The 23,346-nt window shown below is 41.3% G+C and overlaps 1 protein-coding gene across 4 annotated transcripts in view; it reads right to left on the reverse strand.

The window, feature by feature from the left end:
* Positions 1 to 318: 318 nt before the first annotated feature.
* Positions 319 to 23,346, reverse strand: part of UBE3A (ubiquitin protein ligase E3A) — a 56,165-nt gene continuing 33,137 nt past the window's right edge. For all 4 annotated transcript variants that reach the window (XM_056555924.1, XM_056555925.1, XM_056555923.1 and 1 more), the window contains exons 3-11: positions 22,781 to 23,091; positions 17,811 to 19,054; positions 9,935 to 10,079; positions 8,052 to 8,257; positions 7,495 to 7,659; positions 3,194 to 3,349; positions 3,028 to 3,101; positions 1,454 to 1,597; positions 319 to 1,118 (exon numbers count right to left, since the gene is read on the reverse strand). In XM_056555924.1, coding sequence (XP_056411899.1) covers positions 998 to 1,118; positions 1,454 to 1,597; positions 3,028 to 3,101; positions 3,194 to 3,349; positions 7,495 to 7,659; positions 8,052 to 8,257; positions 9,935 to 10,079; positions 17,811 to 19,054; positions 22,781 to 23,091 — 2,566 coding nt within the window. In that variant the 3' untranslated portion in view covers positions 319 to 997. The remainder of the gene's footprint in view (positions 1,119 to 1,453; positions 1,598 to 3,027; positions 3,102 to 3,193; positions 3,350 to 7,494; positions 7,660 to 8,051; positions 8,258 to 9,934; positions 10,080 to 17,810; positions 19,055 to 22,780; positions 23,092 to 23,346) is intronic.

The raw sequence follows: 23,346 nt of genomic DNA on the forward strand, positions 1-23,346 counted from the left end.
AAATAGCATACTGACCATGTATAGGGAAGACTTTGGATTGTCTATTTAAAAGGTTTATTTAATATGCAATTCATATTCTTCATGTAAGTGCACTTTCACAAGCTTCAAGGGTTCAAACATTCGTTTTTGTTTTGACCCCTCAGGCGAACCACCATCTACCCATATATAGTTTGGCTGAAAATGCACTTGTCAGTAAACACAAGTCAAGAAAAAAAAAACAAAGTAAAAACAGCGCTAATTTCTACCCCCTATTCACAGACCCAGATAGAAGATTTTCTAATGAACACAGTATACCTTACAAGATGTGAAGACAACAAATTGTGAAATTATTTTTTTGTATCTTTAATTTGTATATTTTTTTGTGCTGTGGCTAAAGTAAAAGGCTGCAAAGGCTGTAGTATAACATTCCAAGTACTCCCTTCCATCTTTATTGACTATCTTTTTTTTTTTTGTCCGTCACAGAAATGGTTTGGGGCTAGAACAGCAGTAATTGCATCACACTGTTTCCATTACTTCAAGTTTTATAAGCAAACGGTATAAAAAGAAAAAAAAGAAAAAAAAAAAAAAAGAAAAAAACACAGTTCCTGATTTAAGGATTTGAGAAGATGCATGACAAACCGAAGCAGTAACGTAAAATTCTTGAAAGTTATTCTGGTACAAGATAGTATATTCATGAGAGTATCTGTTGTCAGAGACAAGTAGGCTCCACTTCAAGCAGTATTAAACACAAGCAAAAGTGATTTAACCCTTAAAATAAATATTTAGGAAAACCTCTCTGTACATACATGTGAAAGATTGTACAACACTTTCACGCTAGGGGAGGGAGAAAGACTTTGTTCATATAAGCAGCAGAAATCTGCTGTTCCAGCCCAATGTCCCAGTGGAGAAGGGAGGCACACATACAGGTGACTACATGACTAGCTTATGGTCTTTGTGGACAGGGACTTGACATTACTGATTGTTATCCCTTTTGTTATGCTTCCTTTGCCTTTTCATTTTACAGCATGCCAAATCCCTTGGCATAAGTGATAGCCTTTAATAATCTCTCTTTCAGTTTCTCTTTGCTTGAGTATTCCGGAAGTAAAAGAACATTAAAGCATGTATGAGATGTCGGTAACCTGCAGGGAAATATACAAAAAGAGGTTTCATTCACAGCTTTAGCCATTCATATTTGTTACATATTTCTTGCTCCTCATTATGTGTTTTGTAATAACATAGAACCTAACAGTTTCTGATGCCTCTTAACCCCTAGATGACACAGGACATACGCCCTTGCAGTCTGGGCCTTAAGCTTCTAAGTGCTATAGAGCAAATACTTCTGCCTGGGCTGAAATTTTCATGATCGAGAATTTTGTCCTACTATTCCCCACCTAGGTGAAAATCATGGGGTCTTAAAGATGCACAAGAAATATATTACAATACTTGAAGTATTTCAGCAGTAACAGCAGCTTACCGGTCTGTGTCGGGGCCATTTTTGGCTATAATCATCTTTAGTTTTCCTAGTCCACCCACAGGCGCTCTGTCTGTGCCAGTTGTAAACTGTAAGAACAATCTTTTCTGCTCATCTGTAAATGAATGTACTATATCCCAGAACTCCCTGAAAAGGAAAATAAAACACAATGGATGTCACCACATTTTTTATTATTTTTTTTATAGAGATGAGCGAACTTCCAGTAATTCGATTCGTCACAAACTTCTCGGCTCGGCGTTTGCAGACTTTAGCCTACATAAATGAGTTCAGCCTTCAGGTGCTCCGGTGGGCTGGAAAAGGTGGATACAGTCCTAGGAGAGAGTCTCCAGCCCACCAGAGCACCTGAAAGCTGAACTCATTTATGCAGGATAAAGACCGCAACTGCCGAGCTGAGAAGTTCGTGATGAATCGAATTACTGGAAGTTCGCTCATCTCTAATTTTTTTTTTAATTACCAGTGGGACAGACATTTTGCACATATAAAACAGACAATCAACTTAGACTTTAAAATATTTCAATAACATTTTTTCAAAAAGTTAAATATGAACTTTTCCTCTAATTTTTCAACTGTAAAAGTGTTTTAACAGAAGTGTACCCATAATTGATGTGTGTGAAACATGCTGTGAGTAACGCTACCATTCATTTGAATGGGTCAGCGGACAGTCTCCAATAGTGTCAGATTTGCAGGCTGCCCACAGACCCAGTCAAATGAATGGTAGCGTAACTCGCAGCGAGTTTCCCGCTGCTGGTTACTAGTGTGTGAACACATCCTAAATCCCATCTTATTGGCATATTGATAGGACCCCCCCACCCATCAAAACAGACTCCGTTTAAAACAGCCACATCACAGTCTTACTCTGCACTACAGCACAGCACCCTTGTTGTTATAGGAAAAAACAGCACAGCTTAAAGGGGTACTTGACAGGAAAGAAAAAAGTTCTGAAATCGAATGATGACAAAAAGGTATACACATTTGCAAATTACTTCTATTTAAAAAAAGCTCAAGCCTTCCAGTACATTACGTAACACCAGTCAGACACTGTGCTCCCTGTGGTCACCTCTGTCTGTGCAGGAACTGTCCGGAGCAGAGGAGGTTTGCTATGGGGATCAGTTCCTGACTCAGACAGAGGTGTCAGCAGAGAGCACCATATCTGACTATACAACTTCCTTCAGGGGTTACAGAAGCTTATAAGTACTGGAAAGCTTAGGGATTTTAAATAATTTACAAATCTGTATAAGTATAAAGATTTTTTTCTCCAAGGTACCTCTTTAAATGAATGGAACTGCTCCCTGCACAGCTGGTGGTCAGAAGTGGTACTGTGCAGGAAAAAAAAACTCTGCTGAATCCGAATCCTTCTGATGCTCGAGTGGGTATCCGAGAGGCAGTACCACGAACATAAAGTGGTGGCATAGCCTAGTGTTGTGTGCTTACTTTAGAAGATGAGAAAAACTCCTTTACGTAACGTAAATCTAGACATAGGGACGTATAGTGATGTATTGATATCCCAGAAGTAGTATCTTAATCATTGGTCACTCATCAAAACCCCATCTACTTACCTAATAATGTGAGAATCTCTGGTGTAGCCTCCATCATATTCAGTTGTTTCTTTAAGAGCTTGGAAGTCTAAGTTCTGTGGAAAAAAACAATGGAATAAGCTATTCTCCTGACAACAAGACAATGGGCTGGGTAACATAGGAGACCATAAAGACAGAAGTCACTTACCCTACTTCCACAGATGAGCAGCTCAATTTCCTCTGGCCTAAACAGATATTTGAGTGGGGATTCATTGGTGACCATGTGAAATCCCCTTCTGAAAGCCTTGAATTGTTTATCCACAGATTTATTTAAAATGTAATCTGTATAGAGATTGATAAACTCCTGGAATAAAAAGGAAAGACACGTAAATAAAAACACAAGACATTGACATCTAATATAATGTAGTACATTTGACAAACCAACCACATAAAATATGTCCAGTGAACGTGGCTTGCCACGGGCATACAGAAGAGCTCAAAGAGATGGTTCTAACAATGTACAAATACTTTCATTCAATTATTTCTTATGAATGAACAGGTAGTCATGTATACCTCTTTACACTACTCAGTCAACTTGATTTATTTATTTTTAATAGCCAAGCAGAAGGACATTTCATAGAATTTGTTTCACTTAGTTTTCTTCAATTTATTATTTTATTAAAGGCGTACTACAGCCCTAATACATCTTATCCCCTATCCAAAGGATAGGGATAAGATGTCTGATCGCAGGGGTCCCACCGCTGGGGACCCCAGCAATCTGTCATTGCACACACACCTTTGTGAGCTCTCCGCAGCGCTGGAGGCTCCGAGTGTGCAGCGTGAAGACCACTGGGCCGGAGTATTGTGACATCACAACTCCGCTCCGTGTGACATCTTGCCCCGCCCCCTCAATGCAAGACTATGGGAGAGGGTGTGACTACATCAATGCCTTCCTCTTGCAGGAACTGCTGACACACTCCAGCCACATGATGTCTAGCATTTTCTTGCATTAGGAGGAACCCAGGGCCAACCGCACCAGCATATGGTCTCACAAGGGGTCTGAGGATCTCATCTCGGTACCCAATGACAGTCAGGCTACCTCTAGCAAACACATGGAGGGCTGTGTGGCCCCCCTAAAGAAATGCCACCCCACACCATTACTGACTCACCACCAAACCGGTCATGCCGGAGGATTTTGCAGGCAGCAGAACGTTCTCCATGGCATCACCAGACTCTGTCACGTCTGTCACATGTGCTCAGTGTGAACCTGCTTTCATCTGAAGAGCACAGGGTGCCAGTGGCGAATTTGCCAATCTTGGTGTTCTCTGGCAAATGACAAAAATCCTGCACAGTGTTGGGCTGTAAGCACAACCCCCACCTGTGTACATCAGGCCCTCATACCACCCTCATGGAGTCCCATTTCTGACCGTAGGAGTGGACACATGCACATTTGTGGCCTGCTGGAGGTCATTTTGCAGGGCTCTGGCAGTGCTCCTCCTTGCACAAAGGCAGAGGTAGCAGTCCTGAGGCTAGGTTGTTGCCCTCCTACGGCCTCCTCCAGCGCCTCCATGCTCTGGACAATACGCTGACCGACACAGCAAACCACCTTACCACAGCTCGCATTGATGTGCCATCCTGGATGAGCTGCACTACCTGAGCCACTTGTGTGGGTTGTAGACTCCGTCTCATGCTACCACTAGAGTGAAAGCACCGCCAGCATTCAAAAGTGACCAAAACATCAGCCAGGAAGCATAGGAACTGAGAAGTGTTCTGTGGTCACCACCTGCAGAACCACTCCTTTATTGGGGGTTTCTTGCTAATTGCATATAATTTCCACCTGTTGTCTGTTCCATTTGCACAACAGCATGTGAAATTGATTGTCAATCAGTGTTGTTCCTGAGTGGACAGTGTGATTTCACACAAGTGGGATTGACTTGGAGTTACATTGTGTTTTTTAAGTGTTCCATTTATTTTTATTCAGCAGATTATGACCAGAAAGTCAGAGGTACCAAGACTGCTTCTGTTTCTTCCTCACCACATAAGAGATACAACTACAGACAATAAAATACAATCTAACTTAGTATCGAGTCTAAAAACTTAAGTACACCATCACATATTAACTGTGAATAAAGTCATTAATGATGACACGGTCATAAATAATGAGGGCAAATAGGAAAGAGAATATTGCAATGAACAATGGAGATCTGGGGTATGGAGCCAAATCAAAGGCCTAACAAGATATATAGTGAGCACCGGGATGCGAGCCAAGAAGATTAGCAAAGAGATGAACACCAATAGATTCTACAAGCAAGTTGACCAGTAGGAGTCCTGTGTTGGAGAACTTGAAAGCCTCCAATGAAATAAACATTCTGACTAAGCAGGAGTATGGGCTGTGAGTTACTTCATGTGTTGAATACGGTTCACTTCTCCATATCATTAGAGGGTCTGCAGATTTCACACATATGGGGTATGACCACAAGAGGTGTGTAAGTAACTTTTGGTATGTCAAATGAGTCATGCTGAAAATGAATAGGAGGTTTAATAGAACATTATTAGAGTGCTGATTCTTATATGTTAGTATATGGGCCACACCAGTCAGGTGTGCAGGAGCTGTATACCCACATTGCATTAGAAATCCTTACCTACAATGTGCCAGTCTGAACTACTTTTGGATTATCTATGTATTGGTATAGCTATTCAGCCTTACTAGGTACCCCGGCAGTCATTAACCCCTTCCTGACCCATGGCATACATGTACGTCATGGGTCGGGTGGGCGGACATGTCAGGGGCCCGCGGGTTGGGTCCATGTCATGACCGGGAGATGTCCGCTGCTATCAACAGCTGACATCTGCCATGAATGATTGACATTGGAGATCGCTCCGACGTCCGTCATTTAACTGTTTAAATTACAGTGATCTATACCGATCATGGCATTATAACATTAAGTGCCGCTATGCCCTGGTGTCTAGTGGTCCCATAAAAAAAAGTAAAAAATGTTTTAATATAAAAAAAATTCCTCCGCTAATTCAAGTCACCCCCCTTTTCATTTTTTAAATAAAACACTGTACAAACAAAGTAAAAATACACATATTTGGTATCGCCGCGTGAGTTATTGTCTGAACTATTACATTATTACGTTTCTGATCCTGCACAGTGAATGGCGTAAACGCAAAGAAATTCCAGATAGCCAAAATTCCAGATTTTTGGTTACATTACATCCCCAAAAAAATGTAATAAAAAGTGATCAAAGAGCCTGAACTACACAAACGTGGTACCATTAAAGGAAAACGGTCACCTGTTCACCTGCACTATAACCCGATAGACCAGGTTATAGTGCAGGTGAACAGGAGACTAAGCGGAGTCTCGGACTGCTATACCCACCTGCAGTCCGGGGCCCCGATCCTCCAAAGATCCCCCTTCTTCCAGCGCTCACTTTTGCACCGAGGTGTTCCGGCGGGCTAGATTTAAATATCTAGTGATGCGCCGGCACTTATGAATGTAGGTATAGCAGGTACGTATAGCAGCCCGAGACCCTGCATAGTCTCCTGTTCAACTGCACTATACACTACGGTATATCGTGTTATAGTGCGGATGAACAGGTGACCGTTTTCCTTTAAAAACTACAGCTCAAAAAAAAAAAAAAACCCTAACACATCCGTAGGTGGAAAAGAAAAGTTAGTGGTGAGAACATGGTAATGAACAAAGTTTTTTTTTTTTTTCAAGGTTTCCTTTTTCTTTCAACCGTAGAACAAAACAACAATTATTCAAGTTTGGTATCATTGGAATTGTACTGACCCATAGAATAAAGATGGCATGTCAGATTTACCGTATTTTGAACTCCGAAAAAATCGTTGCCCAACAAAATTGTGCAATTCCATATTTTTTTACATTTTGCCCTCCATATAATTTTTTTTCTGGCTTTGTGATACTTTGATTAAAAAAAAAAAAAAAAAAAAAAAAAAAAAAGGGAATTGGTGGAAAGTCCAACTCGCCATGCAGAACATAAGCCCTAATACAACTTTGTCAGTAGGGAGGAAAAAAAAAAAAAAAAAAAAAGTTAAGGGTCTTAGTTAGAAGGTAAGGAGGAAAAGAAACGCGAGCCAGAAAAAAAAGTTAGCTGGGTCATGAAGGGGTTAAGCCACAATTAACTTGACCCCACTATTTATATAAATAGAAGAATAAAACAAATGTTGATGATAAAAATGTGATTTAGGTAATGTATCACTTTCAGAGGACATTCATCTTAGGAGGGCAATTATAAACCCTAAACATTGCAAATGTGGAAGTAGATTTTTTTTTTAGAAAATACTTTTGCAATACAACTCCCCCAGTGACTAGTTCACTCGAAGCAACAGCCTGGCAAGTACACGCCAGTCACCCATCCATCTCTCTGCAATAGTTCTGTGCTCTTCTGTTATCTTTAAATACCCTATCAGGGCAAACACAAAGGCAGTCAAAGACTTGTAATGTGCAAAACAGGAATTATTTAGTACTATATTGATCATTACCTTTCTATTCTCATTTGTAATGGGGATTTTATCGCCATTCTCTTTTAAGTCATGCATCAGAGGATTCCCAAAGAGATCGGTGTGAGATATCTGAAACGTCATCATCATGTCATCTTCTACGTTGCCCTCGTATTCCAGTAGATCTTTTAAACTTTGGTACAGGACCTGCAAGACATGTCTTTATTACACAAAATGTCTTATCTTGAAGAACCCAATGACCTGAGAAACTAATCTTCTGCTCGTGCAAATTAAATTCTCCATACAGCAAGGCAGAAAATATCTCAGAGTCTCAATCGGAACGCAATTTGAATTTAAGGTGGAAAATCCCTCTAAAAATAGCATGCACTGTTCTCAAAGAGGAGTTCTCACAGTAAGCAGCAGAAAACGAGAAATGCATGCAAAATAGATGAAAAGGTCAGCTAATACAAATCTCAATGTAGTTATGACATAAGAGTAAAGTAAAGAAGATCTAAATTAACTTGTTTTCAGATACCTTATAGCACATATAATAAGAAACTATAATAATAGGACACTTCTAATCTTCCAACAAGACTTACAGGGTGAGAATCGGCCAAATCACGAAACGTTCCTTTCTTCCCCATCAGCTTTCTATAAACCACCATTGGAAAGTGCACATCTAGAATGCAATTGTTGTAAATTGCAAGGCCCAGCACAATTCCAATGAGAGTAAACTGCCCTTCAGTTTCAAATGAAGATGGATTGAACCAAAAGAATCTTGTGGACTCATCGTAGGTAAACATGCCTGGAAATACAAGAGAGGTGTTCACCGAGCACAAATACAATGCAGTGCTGATAATCCCTAAACACACACATGCAAACACAGAACATAGGTACATTTCATGTACAATGCTTATGTGCATACAATCTCTAGTGCAAGGGTAGTTTATGAGACTGGGGGTGTTCTCTATTAAGGGATAAACACAGTGCTTTTTCTAAAGCTGCACCACGCTCTACTAGTTAATATGTGTATACAAAAGATTAGAAATGGCACTGCAAAGTAATTCCAAAATAAAAGGTTGTGAACCTTGTCCACTATGGAGTTTTTTTTCAAGCATTATCAGAATTGTGTACATTCTAGGCCCCTTTCACACGACATAATTACTCCGTTTTCGAAGTTCCGTCAGTAAATCGGCAGTTACAAAATCCAATACGGCCGTTAGAAAATCCCATTATAGTCTACAGGGGAAATGAGGAAAAAAAGTGGAGAGAGGACAGTGCCTCGTGTGATACCGTAAAAACAAATAACCCCAGATAGAAACCCCGACAGGGTGTATTCTCACCTGGTGACCCTCTTGGGGGTTAGGCGTGTCTCCCCGTTTTAAGGGGTATTGAGGATATCCGTGCTGCAGCCGAGGTGCCTGGACTGGTATCCTATGCAGGAACCCATATAATACTGGAATGTGGAAGGAAAGAAGGAGGCCCTTAGGTCCGGCGCTGCTCTGTCCACAAAGGTTCAGTGGAAGACGTAGTAGAGGTTAAAAGTAGTTTATTTAAAATTAATAAATAAAACTAATTTCCAAATGCATGCATGCTTTTAACCTCTACTACGTCTCCCACTGAACCTTTGTGGACCAAGCAGCGCCGGACCTAAGGGCCTCCTTCTTTCCTTCCACATTCCTTTATAGTCTATGGGATTTTTCTAATAGCCGTTTTAACCCATTATAGCCGTTATTAATAACTGCCTTTATTTTGTGATGGAAAATAGGAACAGGAGAAATAGTTCATGAACTATTTCACCCATTACTATCTTACGTCACAAAATAAAGGCAGTTATTAATAACTGGCTATAATGGGTTAAAACGGCTATTAGAAAATCCCATTATAGTTTATGGGATTTTTCTAACGGCCGTATTGGATTTTGTAACTGCCGATTTTCTGACGGAACTTCGAAAAACGGAGTAATTATGTCGTGTGAAAAGGGCCTTGGGCAATACTTTTTAGAATATACGCAAGTAGCTCTCCTCTTAAAAAGGAAGATATTTACATGACTTTCTGTCAAGGCGTTATCTTACTATTTTATACCACCCCATGAAAATATAGAATTCTACTAAGACAAAAAAAACACAAAATTTCACGTAGTGGAAATATTTTAGCTCTGTGCAGATTAGGTTCAAAAGGTTATTAAACAATCTGAACGCTAACATGTAAAGTCTTGAGTCATGTTTAAAGACTACTTCTAAAGTGAGTGCAAGAAGGTTTTAGATTTTTTTATTAGAACCATTTGGTGATATCTAGTATTCATTTGGTAATAACTAATAACATTGACTGACATTACACAGATTTTTGGGCGGGGCAATGCACTTTCGGTTACGGTTTTTGGCCAAGCAAAACATTATTTGTTTTGGCCAAAAATTCCCCTTTCGGTGCATCCCTACTTCCAAGTATTAAATTAAAATAGATCTACACATACAACACTTACCTATGTCAGGGTTAAATATTTCCTCTACAACAAGTTGGAAAAACTCTTTGGAAACGCCTCCTTCATCTACGCCCTGCTCGCCCTCAAACTCTACATACAACTGCTTCTTTAGGTCTGCTGGGTTTTCCATCGCAATCATCTCTAGCTGAAGGGAGGGAAGAGGCATTAAGAATATAGTTATTAGTAAAAATAAAGCACATTATTATATCTGTTATTAGCTGACATGGTCGTATTCTATAACATAAGACAGGCAAAGAAATGCAAGTGTAACTGGTTTCATTCATAAGAGTAAGGGCCCATTCATACTACGAAGTTACCAAGCAGAGAAAAATGTCATGGGATTCTGCTGCACTGTGCACATTACTAGTGTAACCCCTTACTGCACTTTGCAGAGTCAGTCCATCAATAACTCTTCTTCCGTAATTCATAGCGGTGTACTATGTAAACTAAGCAAACAACTTACCCCCTTGTTACGTTCCCCAAGGAATCTAGTTTCCAAAATATAATGCAGTGTGTTTTTTTTTTTTGCTGTCCTGGCACCATAGGGGCTTCCTAAATGCGGCAAAATTTGCTTCCAAAAAGCCAAATGTGACTCCTTCTCTTCTGAGACCTGTATTGCGCCAGCAGAGCACTTTTCACCCCCATATGGGGTGTTTTCTGAATCGGGAGAAATTGGGCTTCAAATTTTGGGGGGAATTTTCTGCTTTAACCCTTTGTAAAAATTTAAAATGTTTGGGAAACCAAGCATTTTAGGTAAAAACTATTTTTTTTTTTAAATATGCAAAAGTTGTGAAACCCCTATGGGGTATTAAGGATCACCTTACCCCTTGTTACATTCCCCAAGGGGTCTAGTTTCCAAAATGGTATGCCATGTGGTGGGCTTTTTGCTGTTCTGGCACCATAGGGGCTTCCTAAATGCGACATGCCCCCAGAGCAAAATTTGCTACCAAAAAGCCAAAATGTGACTACTCCTCTTCTGAGACCTGTAGTGCGCCAGCAGAGCACTTTTCACCCCCATATGGGGTGTCTTCTGAATCGGGAGAAATTGGGCTTCAAATTTTCTGCTATGACCCTTTTCAAAAATGTAAAATTTTTGGGAAAACAAGCATTTTAGGTTAAAAAAAAAAATTTTTTTTACATTTGCAAAAGTCATGAAACACCTGTGGGGTATTAAGGCTCACTTTATCCCATGTTACATTCCCCGAGGGGTCTAGTTTCCAAAATGGTATGCCATGTGTTTTTTTTCCCGCTGTTTTGACACCCTAGGGGCTTCCTAAAGGTGACATGCCCCCCCCCAAAAACAATTTCAGAAAAATGTTCTCTCCAAAATCCCCTTGTCGCTCCTTCCCTTCTGAGCCCTCTACTGCGCCCGCCGAACACTTTACATAGACCTATGAGGTATGTGCTTACATGCAAATAAAAGTAAAAATTTTCTCCTTTTACCCCTTGTAAAAATTCAAAAATTGGGTCTACAAGAACATGAGTGTAAAAAATGAAGATTTAGAATTTTCTCCTTCACTTTGCTGCTATTCCTGTGAAACACCTAAAGGGTTAAAACACTGACTAAATTTCATTTTGAATACTTTGGGGGTGTAGTTTTTATAATGGGGTCATTTGTGGGGTATTTCTAATATGAAGACCCTTCAAATCCACTTCAAACCTGAACTGGTCCCTGAAAAATATTGAGTTTGAAAATTTTGTGAAAAATTGGAAAATTGCTGCTGAACTTTGAAGCCCTCTGGTGTCTTCCAAAAGTAAAAACTCATCAATTTTATGATGCAAACATAAAGTAGACATATTGTATATGTGAACCAAAAATTTTTTTATTTGGAATATCCATTTTCCTTACAAGCAGAGAGTTTCAAAGTTAGAAAAATGCTAAATTATCATTTTTTTCATGAAATTTTGGGATTTTTCACCAAGAAAGGATGCAAGTTACTACAAAATTTTACCACTATGTTAAAGTAGAATATGTCACGAAAAAACAATCTCGGGATCAGAATGATAAGTAAAAGCATTCCAGAGTTATTAATGTTTAAAGTGACAGTGGTCAGAATTGCAAAAAACGGCAGAGTCCTTAAGGTGAAAAAGGGTTCAGTCCTTAAGGGGTTAAACTACAGGTCCCAGGATCCTTTGCTGCGGCTCTGTGCTCACTTCCTCTTAACTGACGCTTTCTTCCCCAGTCCCTTGACCCAAACCCTCAGAACGTTACTAAGCAACCATTTCCATCCTGCTTCAATCTTCTGTACTACAATGCTCAAAAAAATAAAAAGGGAACACTTAACCCCTTAAGGACCAAACATTTTTCCACTTTCGTTTTTTCCTCCTTCCCTTTTATAAATCATAACCCTTTCCTTTTTGCACCAAAAAAATCCATATGATTGCTTTTTTTGCACCAATTCTACTTTGTAATGACATCATTCATTTTACCCAAAAATGTACGGCGAAACGGAAAAAATAAATAATTGTGCGACAAAATTGAAGAAAACACCATTTTGTAAATTTTGGGGGCTTCTGTTACTACTTTCGGTAAAAATTACACCACATTATTTGGTAGGTCCATACGATTAAAATGATCCCCTACTTATATAGGTTTGATTTTGTCGGACTTCTGGAAAAAATCATAACTACATGCAGGAAAAATGAATACATTTAAAATTGTCATCTTCTGACCCCTATAACTAGAGATGAGCGAACTTACAGTAAATTCGATTCGTCACGAACTTCTCGGATCCGCAGTTGATGACTTTTCCTGCATAAATTAGTTCAGCTTTCCGGTGCTTCCGTGGGCTGAAAAAGAGACTCTTTCCTAGGAATGTATCCACCTTTTCCAGCCCACCGGAGCACCTGAAAGGCTGAACTAATTTATGCAGGAAAAGTCATCAACTGCCGAGCCGAGAAGTTCGTGACGAATCAAATTTACTGTAAGTTCGCTCATCTCTACCTATAACTTATTTTTCCGTGTACAGGCCGGTATGAGGGCTCATATTTTGTGCCCTAATCTGAAGTTTTTATCATACCATTTTCGTTTTGATTGGACTTTTTGATCGCTTTTTATACATTTTTTATGGTATAAAAGTTATCAAAAATACACTATTTTGGACTATGGAAATTTTTTGCACGTACGCCATTGACTGTACAGTTTAATTATATATTTTTATAGTTCGGACATTTACGCATGCGGCGATACCACATTTTTTTTATTGGAAAAGGGGGGCGATTCTGTCTTTTTTTTAGGGAAAGTGTTAAATCACATTTATAAACTTTTTTTTTTTGCAATGTTATAGCCCCCATAGGGCACTGATAAAAACATCAGTTCATGGCAAAAAAAAAAAAAAAAAATGAGCCCTCATACAGCCCCGTATATGAAAAAATAAAAAAGTTATAGGGGTCAGAAGATGACAATTTTACACATACTAATTTTGGTGCATGTAGTTATTTTTTTTTAAGTAGTAAAAAAATAAAACCTATATAAATTAGGTATCCTTGTAACTGTATGGATCTAGAGAAGATAGCTATGGTGTCATTTTTACCGAAAAGTGTACTGCGTAGAATAGGAAACCCTCAGTTACAAAATGGCTTCCCCCCCCCCCCCCCCAAATTTTCCCCACAAATATTTTTTTCCACCAAATTTTGTGGTTAAATGATCGATTATACAAAATACAATTGGTGGCGCAAAAAATAAGCCCTTATATGGGTCTGTAGGTGCAAAATTGAAAGTGTTATGATCTTTAGGTGATGAGGAAAAAACTGTGCAAAAACGGAAAAACCCTGCGTCCTTAAGGGGTTAGGGAAACCATGAATGCCAATGTACTGTGACTCACTAAAGCAGAACACGATTCCCTTCAGAGACAGGGCAGTAGAGCAGTATTCCAACATGACACGGACCCCAACCACACCTCCATGAGGACCACTGCCTTTCTAAACAAGCTGAGGGTAAAGTTGATGGACTGGCCAAGCATGTCTCTAGACCTAAACCCTATTGTGCATCTGTGGGACATCCACAAACGGAAGGTGGGAGACAGCACGGTGTCCAACATCCCCCAGCTCCGTGATGTCATGGAGGAGTGGAAGAGGACTCCAGTGACCACCTGCAATGCTCTGGTGAATTCAAGGCCCAAGAGGCTTAAGGGAGTGCTGGAAAATAATGGTGGCTACACAAAATATTGACACAATTTGGACATTTCCCTTTGCCAAGTTTTAGACATTAATGACTGTGTGGAGATATTTTGAGGGGACACAACATTAAAAACACTGTTATACAGACTGTGCAGTCACTACTTTACACTGCAGCAGGGCAGGGCCGGCTCTGCCTATGGACAAAACAGGCAGCGCCTAGAGCGCCCTCCTGAGGGAGGCGCCGCTCTGGCCACCACAAGAAACTTAGCCAGCCTCCAAACCACCCGCTAACACCCCCCCCCCCCCCCCCACCACCACCACCACCACAATAATTAGTATTCTTCAGGCTGGCAAAGGGGCGCTGTACCATTTGAGGTCCATTCAGCATTCTTACAGCGCATGTGTCGCATAAAATCTCTAACTGGGTTTGATACAGTGTGTCACCTCAGTAGTAAGTGGTAAGGCGTCAAAGGACAGCGACAAACGGCAGGGTCAAGGGGGCGGCAATTTAGCTTTCGCCTAGGGTGGCAAAAATCCTTGCACCAGCCCTGCAGCAGAGATTCACATGAAAAGATGAAAAAAAATATATATACAAAAATGTGAGGGTGGACTTATTCAAGCTCCACCAGTAACCTGCAAGAAGGATATCTATCTCACATAACTTGTCTAAACAAGTGATCAGCTGACAGCTATCTAAGTAATATGAGCAGCTTTACATAAATGTAAATTTGTGTCACCAGTTCTAATTTGTGACTGGGTTGGGGCTCATTTAAGCAGTCTGAAGCATGGCTGAGCTTGCCATAAACATTAGAAAAATATGGACCAACTTCACCATTTTCAGCCCGATATCTTAAGCTATTAAACAAACAAGTAGACCCTGTTGATCTAATGGTGCCTGTTCATAAGAGAAAAGACAGCTGTTAGTGTAAGCAGTCTTATGTGTATGACAAGTACTATATGCATAAATGTAACAAAAAAGTCTTATGTTTTACATAGACATTTGGTAATTAATGGGCAAATAAACTGAATCCGGCAACTCACCGCAACCATAGGGGATTCATGAGGCCGGAAGAAGTGCAATTGCACAAAACCTACCGGTTCGTTATCTCTGAGCTTTCCGCACCATCCCGGACATCCATGGCGGCTGCACCACACTGAATCACCTATGGTTGCGGTGAGTTGCCGGATTCATTTTCTTAGTTTATTTGCTTATATGTTTTTCGACATCCAGGCACCACCGTATTTTCAGCATTTTTGTACCGATTCATCCCATAGACTTCCTTTGCATTTGCAGTTTGAGACTCAGCTGTGTTAGTTAGGTGCCTCCTATTTTTGTCTTGCTTATCCTGCTATTTGATAATTAATGGCAAAACCCACCAAAATAACTGGATGTGCCAATAAATCTTACGACTACTTACATAGCTGACCCCTTTACCTAGTGTTATAGCCGGCACTCACAGTCATCCATATAAACTATAGATCACATACAAACTGTACCACCTTTCTACACAGGTTTTGATAAATCTCCCCCAATGACTGGGCAGTTTAGGTTTATTTTGCAGCAGCTGCAGTAACCTAATGCCAAGGGCTGCCATTACAACTGAACTACCAATGATGCACAATAGAACAGTCAATAGAACAGATGCTGCAATTGCTATTGATTAAGGTATCTAAGCAGTTAAAAGACAGTGTCTGACAGATCTCCAAAGCCTGTCATTGACTGCTAATGTCAGCTGCATATAGCAGCTGGCACCTGCTGTGTATGGAGGGGGTATAGTTCAACATTATAGGTTACAAAGGATGCCATCAAGCCTTAAACTGACAACACATCCTTAGGTTAGTCCATAAATATCTGACAGTGGTTACCCTGCTGTATTATTTGTAGAGGTGGTACAAGGTGATGCAGTGTGTACACAAGAATGCTGCAGACCCTTCAGCAGCTGATTGGCAGAGTTGCAGGAGTATCTGACCCCTGACAATTTGATACTGATGGCCATGTTTTAATCCCTTAATGACAACGGACGTAAATGTACGTCCTGGTGCGGCGGTACTTAGCGCACCAGGATGTACATTTACGTCCTGTTTATAACCTCAAGCACTCGGACTGCTCAAGTGCTGGCGTCCTACACGGCAGGTCCCAGACAGCCAGGGACCCGCCGGTAATGACAGACATCCGCGATCGCGCAGATGTCCGCCATTAACCCCTCAGATGTCGTGATCAGTACAGATCACGGCATCTGCGGCAGTGCGCATGTTAAAATAAATGATCAGATCGCCCTCAGCGCTGCCACGGGGATCCGGTCATCTGTAACGGCGGACGGAGGTCCCCTCACCTGCCTCCGTCCGTCTCCCGGCGTCTCCTACTCTGGTCTTAGATCGAGCAGACCAGAGCAGGAGATAGCCGATAATATTGATCAGTGCTATGTCCTATGCATAGCACTGGATAATATTAGCAATCAAATGATTGCTATAAATAGTCCCCTATGGGGACATAAAAAGTGTAAAAAAATAAATAAAAAAATATAAAAATAAAAAAAAGTTGAAAATGTAAAAATATGAAAGTAAAAGAAAAAAAGTGAAAAAGCCCCCCAAATTGTCTGTTTTTCCCCATTTTACCCCCAAAAAAGAAACAGCACCCACGGGTCACATGATTGGGGGGGTGGAAAATACCGTAAATACCGTGGACCCGCCGTAACTGTGATACACATTTTTGGTCATACCACCCAGCTCTGTGATCTCCCTCCCACCCAGCGGAGGCTTCACCCATTGAAGCAAAGACAAGCCCCCTCTGAACAACTGACTAGTGATGTAATAACTCTGGTTGCACTACAAACTGGGAAAACCTGAGAAGGCTCTCATTTTGTATGCCGTTAAAAATAAATCATTGGGGCAAAAATCACAGAATTATTGCGAGACCACCATGAAACACAGATACAGACACTAAATTATGAACTACAACAACTTTACAGCCCCTGTAGAATAGTCAAATAAATAAAAAAAATATCCCTTTAAATATCCATTAGTCTTGGGCCCCTTTGTAAATTCTTATCTTTCTTGCAGAGGACTGTGGGTCTTCAAAGACATCAGTGATACGGTCAATAGCTGATTTATCAAGGGTAAAAGGGGTTGTCTGGGATTAGAAAAATGTTATTTTTATTGTACTGGACAACCCCTTCAACTAAGATAGAGGTCTAACCATGTCACCCCACAAGCTTTGGTCTCATTGTATTGGGATAAACAAAAAATGTTGCCCAATATGTACAGATAGACAGAACCTCTAATTTGGCAGCTTAACATGGGCCCCCTGCAGTGTAAACAGAGAGCCTTTAGACTATTACAAAACATTGCTTCAAATATGCTGAAGGCTATGACAAACAAAAAAACTAAAGAAAAAACAAAAGCCTTTAAGCTAGCAAGTTCTGTCACTATTCTTCTAGAAGTAAATCAATGGAAGCCGCCACCTTAGTGAAAGCATCTCGACTCATACTGTACTTGTCACAATTGATTTTATGATGCAGATTGAATTGGCAAATCAAAGATGCAGAAAGGCAAAGCCTGTGGTGCAGACATCTGGTCCCCTAAGCACAGTAAAGACATGTACAAGCATCTTTTTACATAGCTTATAGCTTTTTCTATAGACAGGTTAAATGCTAGAAAAGTAATTACTACAAAATAATTGTAATGCAGTAAATTTACAGGCAAAGAATAGCCTTGGGGTATGCGAGAATGTACTTAGAGTGAAAATCTTAAGACTTACCCTAACTAAAGCATCATCAATGATGTGATCTCTTCGAACCTTGAGCCTTAGGTAGGGGTTGAGTTGCTGTCCTTGAACAAGACTGTAAAGCACGGTGATTCTTCTTTCACTATACATGCGGATTCTGTTGTCATAATACAGTCCCAGGTTCTTTGTTACAGCATTCAGGATAAAGGGACATGTCATAAAAGAAAATTTATTTTCAGTTTCTACTTTAAAGAAAGTATAGTCTTTGTCCATTTCAAGAACATCATTGAGTGGTTCATTAACAAATTCTTCAAAAGGGATGAGGGGTTTCCTGCAGTCAATGGTTTTTACACCAAGTTCGGTTTCAAGGGGGTCTACTCGGGGCCCCTTCTTATTTCTTCTTTCCTCTCCCAAAAGCTCCTGGAGGGTTAATTCACTGGATTCTGGGATGGGTTCTTCGTCCTCATCTTCGTTGTGATCTGTCTCAATCTCTCCTCCGACTACATTTGCATAGTAAACCATTTTCAGGCATTTCGTTGCTGCCACAACGGCATCATCATCGTTCACTAGGTTGCGACTGTTGAATTCGTTGCTTATCACCTTGTAAGTTATTAGCTGCTGAAATGTTTCCATCATTCTTCTGATCTGCTCCGCACTGTATTTTGACCATAGTCGGATCAACTTTGCTTGTGCTGGCAAAGGCAATTTGCTCATAGCTTTGCAGAACAATGGTAGAGCCATTTCCAGGTACTCTGGGCTATGGAGATTACAATTCTCCATGACTATAATGAACAAATTGAGATAGTTGGGGTCCCTTGAATATACATTATGATAAGTTAAGTCACATTCGACATTGGGAGATAGGTACACAAGTGCATTAAGAAAGGCAGATTCTATTTTCTCATTCGAAAGTAACCTGTGATAGACCCGCCTAACTGCTTCAATGTCTAGAGATACTTCTTCTGGGCCTAGTTTCGGTATATTGTTATCTCCCTGTGTACCGTCATTCAGTCTGGAGGATGAAGCTGCAGAATCATCTTCCATAGCAGCAGAAGAAGCCGCTTTTTCCTTTTCATCTTCATCTTTATCTTCATCCTTTTCCTGTAAAGATTTTAGCTCCTCCTTAGTATGTTGCTTTGCTTTTCGGAAGCTCTGAACCAAGGCATCAGCACTGGAAAACACTCTCCCTATTACCCGAATAAGAGGAGAGTAATCCTCCCGTTCTCGACATAGTTCAAGAATTTCATATACCTTTTCTTCAGAGAGAAAAGACACATCTAAAAGAAGAAAAGAGAAGAAGAGCTTCTAAGAGGAGGCAAAATCAAGAGAAATGGGCAACGTCCAAAAGAAACTACACATTCAGCAGCCTCTTTACAATTTAAACCTTAAATGGGTACTCATTAAAAAATGTTTTATTAAATAGTAAATGTAAAAAAAAAAAAAAATCACGTTTTATGTGTTTTTTTTTTAAGTTTGTAAACCTGGCCACTAGGTGTCACCCTGTGTGGCTCAGGATTACTTTTCCCCCCCTGACGTTCAGCACGTTCAGACCAACGCTGGCCGGGCAGCGTGGTCCGGAATGCGAGTTCACATGAATGAGGAAAGGGAGATGCAAGGAGGGCGGCGATATTTAAATTTCGCGCGCACGACCGCTGTGCTCGCTCTCTGCCTTTTTCCTATACAGGCAGTGAGCGAGTACAGTACTCAAAATTTTAATATCCCCACCCCCCTGCATCTCTCTCTCTCCTCATTCATTGCAGCGCGCAAGCTGCAGGAAAGAGAGAGAAGATGGGCGGAAGTGAGCCCCGGCCAGGCTTCAGATGAGGTCGCGCCTGCCGGGGCCGCCCACTTCCTGCTCTCACCAGAGAGCTCAACTCTGAGCTCCTGCAGCCCTTCTACATGAGGTAATTTTATGGGGATTTGGGCAGAAATACAAACAGGGATAGATGTAGTTAGTGTCGGGGACAGATGGGGAGGGGGAATAGGGAAATTTAGTTTAGGGATAGCTACTCTTTAAGGGTCTATTCACACGTACAGGCTCCGGCACATATTTGATGCTGCAGATTTTAAATGTAAACTAAATGATTGAACACAGCTTGAAATCCTGCACATTAAATATGCAAAGCATAATGTATGTGTGAATATACACTAAAGGGTTATTTCAGTGATAAAAAAAATATGTTTTGATATTTAGCTCAGGGTGCTTTAAAAATAAAAAAGCAACCATATTCATCTGCCCGATCCGCTCTCCTACCCATCCCCCACTTCTCCAGGATGAGTCCCAGCAGGAACTGCTCAGCTAATCGCTATATGAAATAAGACACCACTGCAGGCAGTAAATGGCTGAGTGGGCAGTAGCAAGAAGCAATACTATTTTTTCAGCCAGCAGCAGGATACGGGTGAAACTAAAAGCGTTGTCCCGTTGCACGAGACTGGTGCCGATTACTTACGTCATTCTGGAAGTCCCACAGACTTGAATGGGGCTTCCAGGACTGAACATCAGGCATCAAGCAGTCAGTATTGGCACCAGTATCAGAATACGGGGTAGTGCTTTTAGTTCCCCCCTACCCTATTCTGCCACGAGTTGTAACGATAGTAATGCTTTGATGGAAAAATGTTGTGATAGGCCATTGTTTCACTGGTGGGAATCTGCAGGCGCTGTGTCCCATGTTATGTTCACACCTGTCCTTACAGTTCAAACTCTCTCACAGGATCAGATATAGCCTTTGTGGTTGAGTCGCTGTGCCTACATAAACAGAGAAGGGGTTGGCCGATGCATTTTGTTCACTGTGGGGATCCCAGCCGACAGATGAACTCTGATAAATATTCATGAAATATCCCTTTAGTCAAGTCATCAATATTTTAAGTATTGTAAAATCCTTTTAAATCTAATATTCTGACTGAGTTTTAGTACTCATAACAGAGTATAGGTAACAGATTACCTAAAAAAGATTGTACTTTTGTTTGTAGATAAAAACTACATACAAAATAAAAAGGTAACCCTCCCAAACTGAAAGTCCAGGAAGGATTTGTTAATGCTTCATTTCACCTCTTTGTAGTCATCAACTAGATGACTGTCTACGTATTAAAGGGGTCTAGCAAAGGGTAAAAGTATCCCCTAGCTACAGGATAGGGGATAACTATCTGATTGCCAAGGATTGGACCACTGTGGCCCGTCTAGATGTCAAGAGTCTCCTATTAGAATGGGGCCGAATTGTGCACACTCGCCGCAGCTCCATTCATCCTCTATGGGAGCTGCCAGAGATAGCCGATTACAGTGCTCTGTTGTCCCTGCAGATCCCATAGACAATGATGGGGTAGTGTAAAGGAGGCAAAACATGCTGTTAAATTCTAACGGGAGCTTTTGGTCCCTGTTCTTGAGATTGCTGAGGGTGGATGCTAGCCCCCTGTGGGTAGAGGGTAATTTTCCAGTTGAGTAAACCCCTTTAAATGGATGGTCTTATGGCTGTATGGCCCCCAAATAATAATAGTAACATTTTCCCCACAAGGAAAATGCCTGGCTGGCTGTGACTTCCCCTGACAGAAGCTTTGCTCGGAGTTAAAGGCAGGACGCTCTTTTTCAGAAAAGGGTTTTTTCATGTTTGTAATGAGAACACACATTTGAGAGACCATTCACAACATGATATACCGTACAGACATGGTCCCCCTTGACAAAAGCGGCCCAAACATAGTTTGCAAGTAACTACGTTTGGGCCGTTTGCAAATATATGTGTTTTGACTTTTTTTTCAGGCCACTGAAGTTTAAGGGGTATTCTGGCTTTATACATCTTATCCCCTATCTAAAAGGACAGGGGATAAGATGTATGATCACAGGGGTCCCGCCACTGGGATCCCCACAATCTTTGTGCAGCCCCCCCCCCCCCCCCGGCATTCTGTGCCGGGGGCTGCCTCCGAAACGTGACGTCACGCCATGCCCTGCCATTCATGTCTATGGGAGGGGGCATGATGGCAGTCACACCCCCTCCCATAGACATAAATGGATTGGGCGTGGCGTCACGAGCAGTTTATGGTGCCTCGGGTGGTCCGCTAACGATCACTCACCTGTCCTCGGGGCTCCGTAGCGTACTCTTCGGGATCCCCTGCATCGCCGGCGCTCTCCATCATCGTCATCACGTCGCCGCGCACGCTGTCCCGTCATCCAATAGAAGCGGAGTGTGTAGCGGCGTGATGGCGGCGACGGAGAGCAACGTTCCCAGGCAGCAGAGACCTTCCCGGAGAGTCGGGGACACCCCGGGGACGCGACGACAGCGATGGAAGGCAACATCCAGGGCAGCGGTGACTGTCTGGAGCGGCGGGGACACGTGAGTATAACCTCCAATACCAGTGGTCTTCAACCTGCGGACCTCCAGATGTTGCAAAACTACTACTCCCAGCATGCCCGGACAGCCATTGGCTGTCCGGGCATGCTGGGAGTTGTAGTTTTGCAACATCTGGAGGTCCGCAGGTTGGAGACCACTGTCCTATACTTTATATTGCACGGATCCCTCAACATGCGATGGTTTCAACAAACGATGATCCATTTGGAACGGTTTGCCATCGTATGTTGAGGGACCACTGTATTTGCTTAAGAAAAAAAGAAAAAAACAGCTAGATGAAAAACAAATGTAATACATATCTTTACATGGCAGAAGCATCAGGTAGGTAAGATGATCATTGCAGGACCGCAGGAGATGCTGAAGACAAATCTGACATTTGCTGTGAATAAGAGGCTGTGCGCCCAAATCTCTTGCAGAGGGTCTCCGCACACAGGTGTATTATTTTAGTGCGTGTGTGTGTGTGTGTAGTACATGCAATAGTAGTGCCACTCACCAAACAAAAAATGGGTTTGTTAGAGCCTCACCACAGTGTTCTATTACACCCTTAATGAGGGATTAAACATGTCAAGAGTACTTACATGATCGCAGGGCACACTTCCATCTCCCTTATTTCTATAGAAGCCACTTTAAACTCACACATTGTAATTGACAATGAGAATGCTTTACCTTTGAAGTCATCCCTGGGTCCGTGTACTTCCTTCTTGTTCATCTTTCTTTCCGAGCACTGGTTGTTATGGGCACTTTTGGAGTTGTTCTCTAGATAAGATGAGCTTGTTCCTTTCTTGGAGGGATGAGGATCACAGAGTTTTGCATTAACCTTATATAAGTCGAGGGCCTTAATGGCTGCTGCATTGTTATCCATACGGAGAAAAGTGGGACAGGAAGCACAAAACTCATTCGTGCAGGAGTCATTTCCACAGCCCTCAGTTAACTGGTGGTAGTAGCGTTCTATTAGATGCTTTGCAGCTGCTCGCTTCCTGTAGCAAACATTCAAACAGGCATGTGGATTAGTACAGCTTCCATATAGAACGCTCATTCAGATTAGTAGTGAAGCTTGGTTAGTCTTGCACATACATAATAACAAATCTTGAGATGAACAGACTTAAAACACAAACTACTGTTTTTTTTTATATCTATTGACAGGTCAGCTGTTAACATATCACATTTAATCTAGATATGTAATTATTATAAATCATATCTATCACAATGGTGGACCTAAAGATGCTGATGTG

Source organism: Hyla sarda, chromosome 2, assembly GCF_029499605.1.
Source record: "Hyla sarda isolate aHylSar1 chromosome 2, aHylSar1.hap1, whole genome shotgun sequence".
Lineage (NCBI taxonomy): Eukaryota > Metazoa > Chordata > Amphibia > Anura > Hylidae > Hyla > Hyla sarda.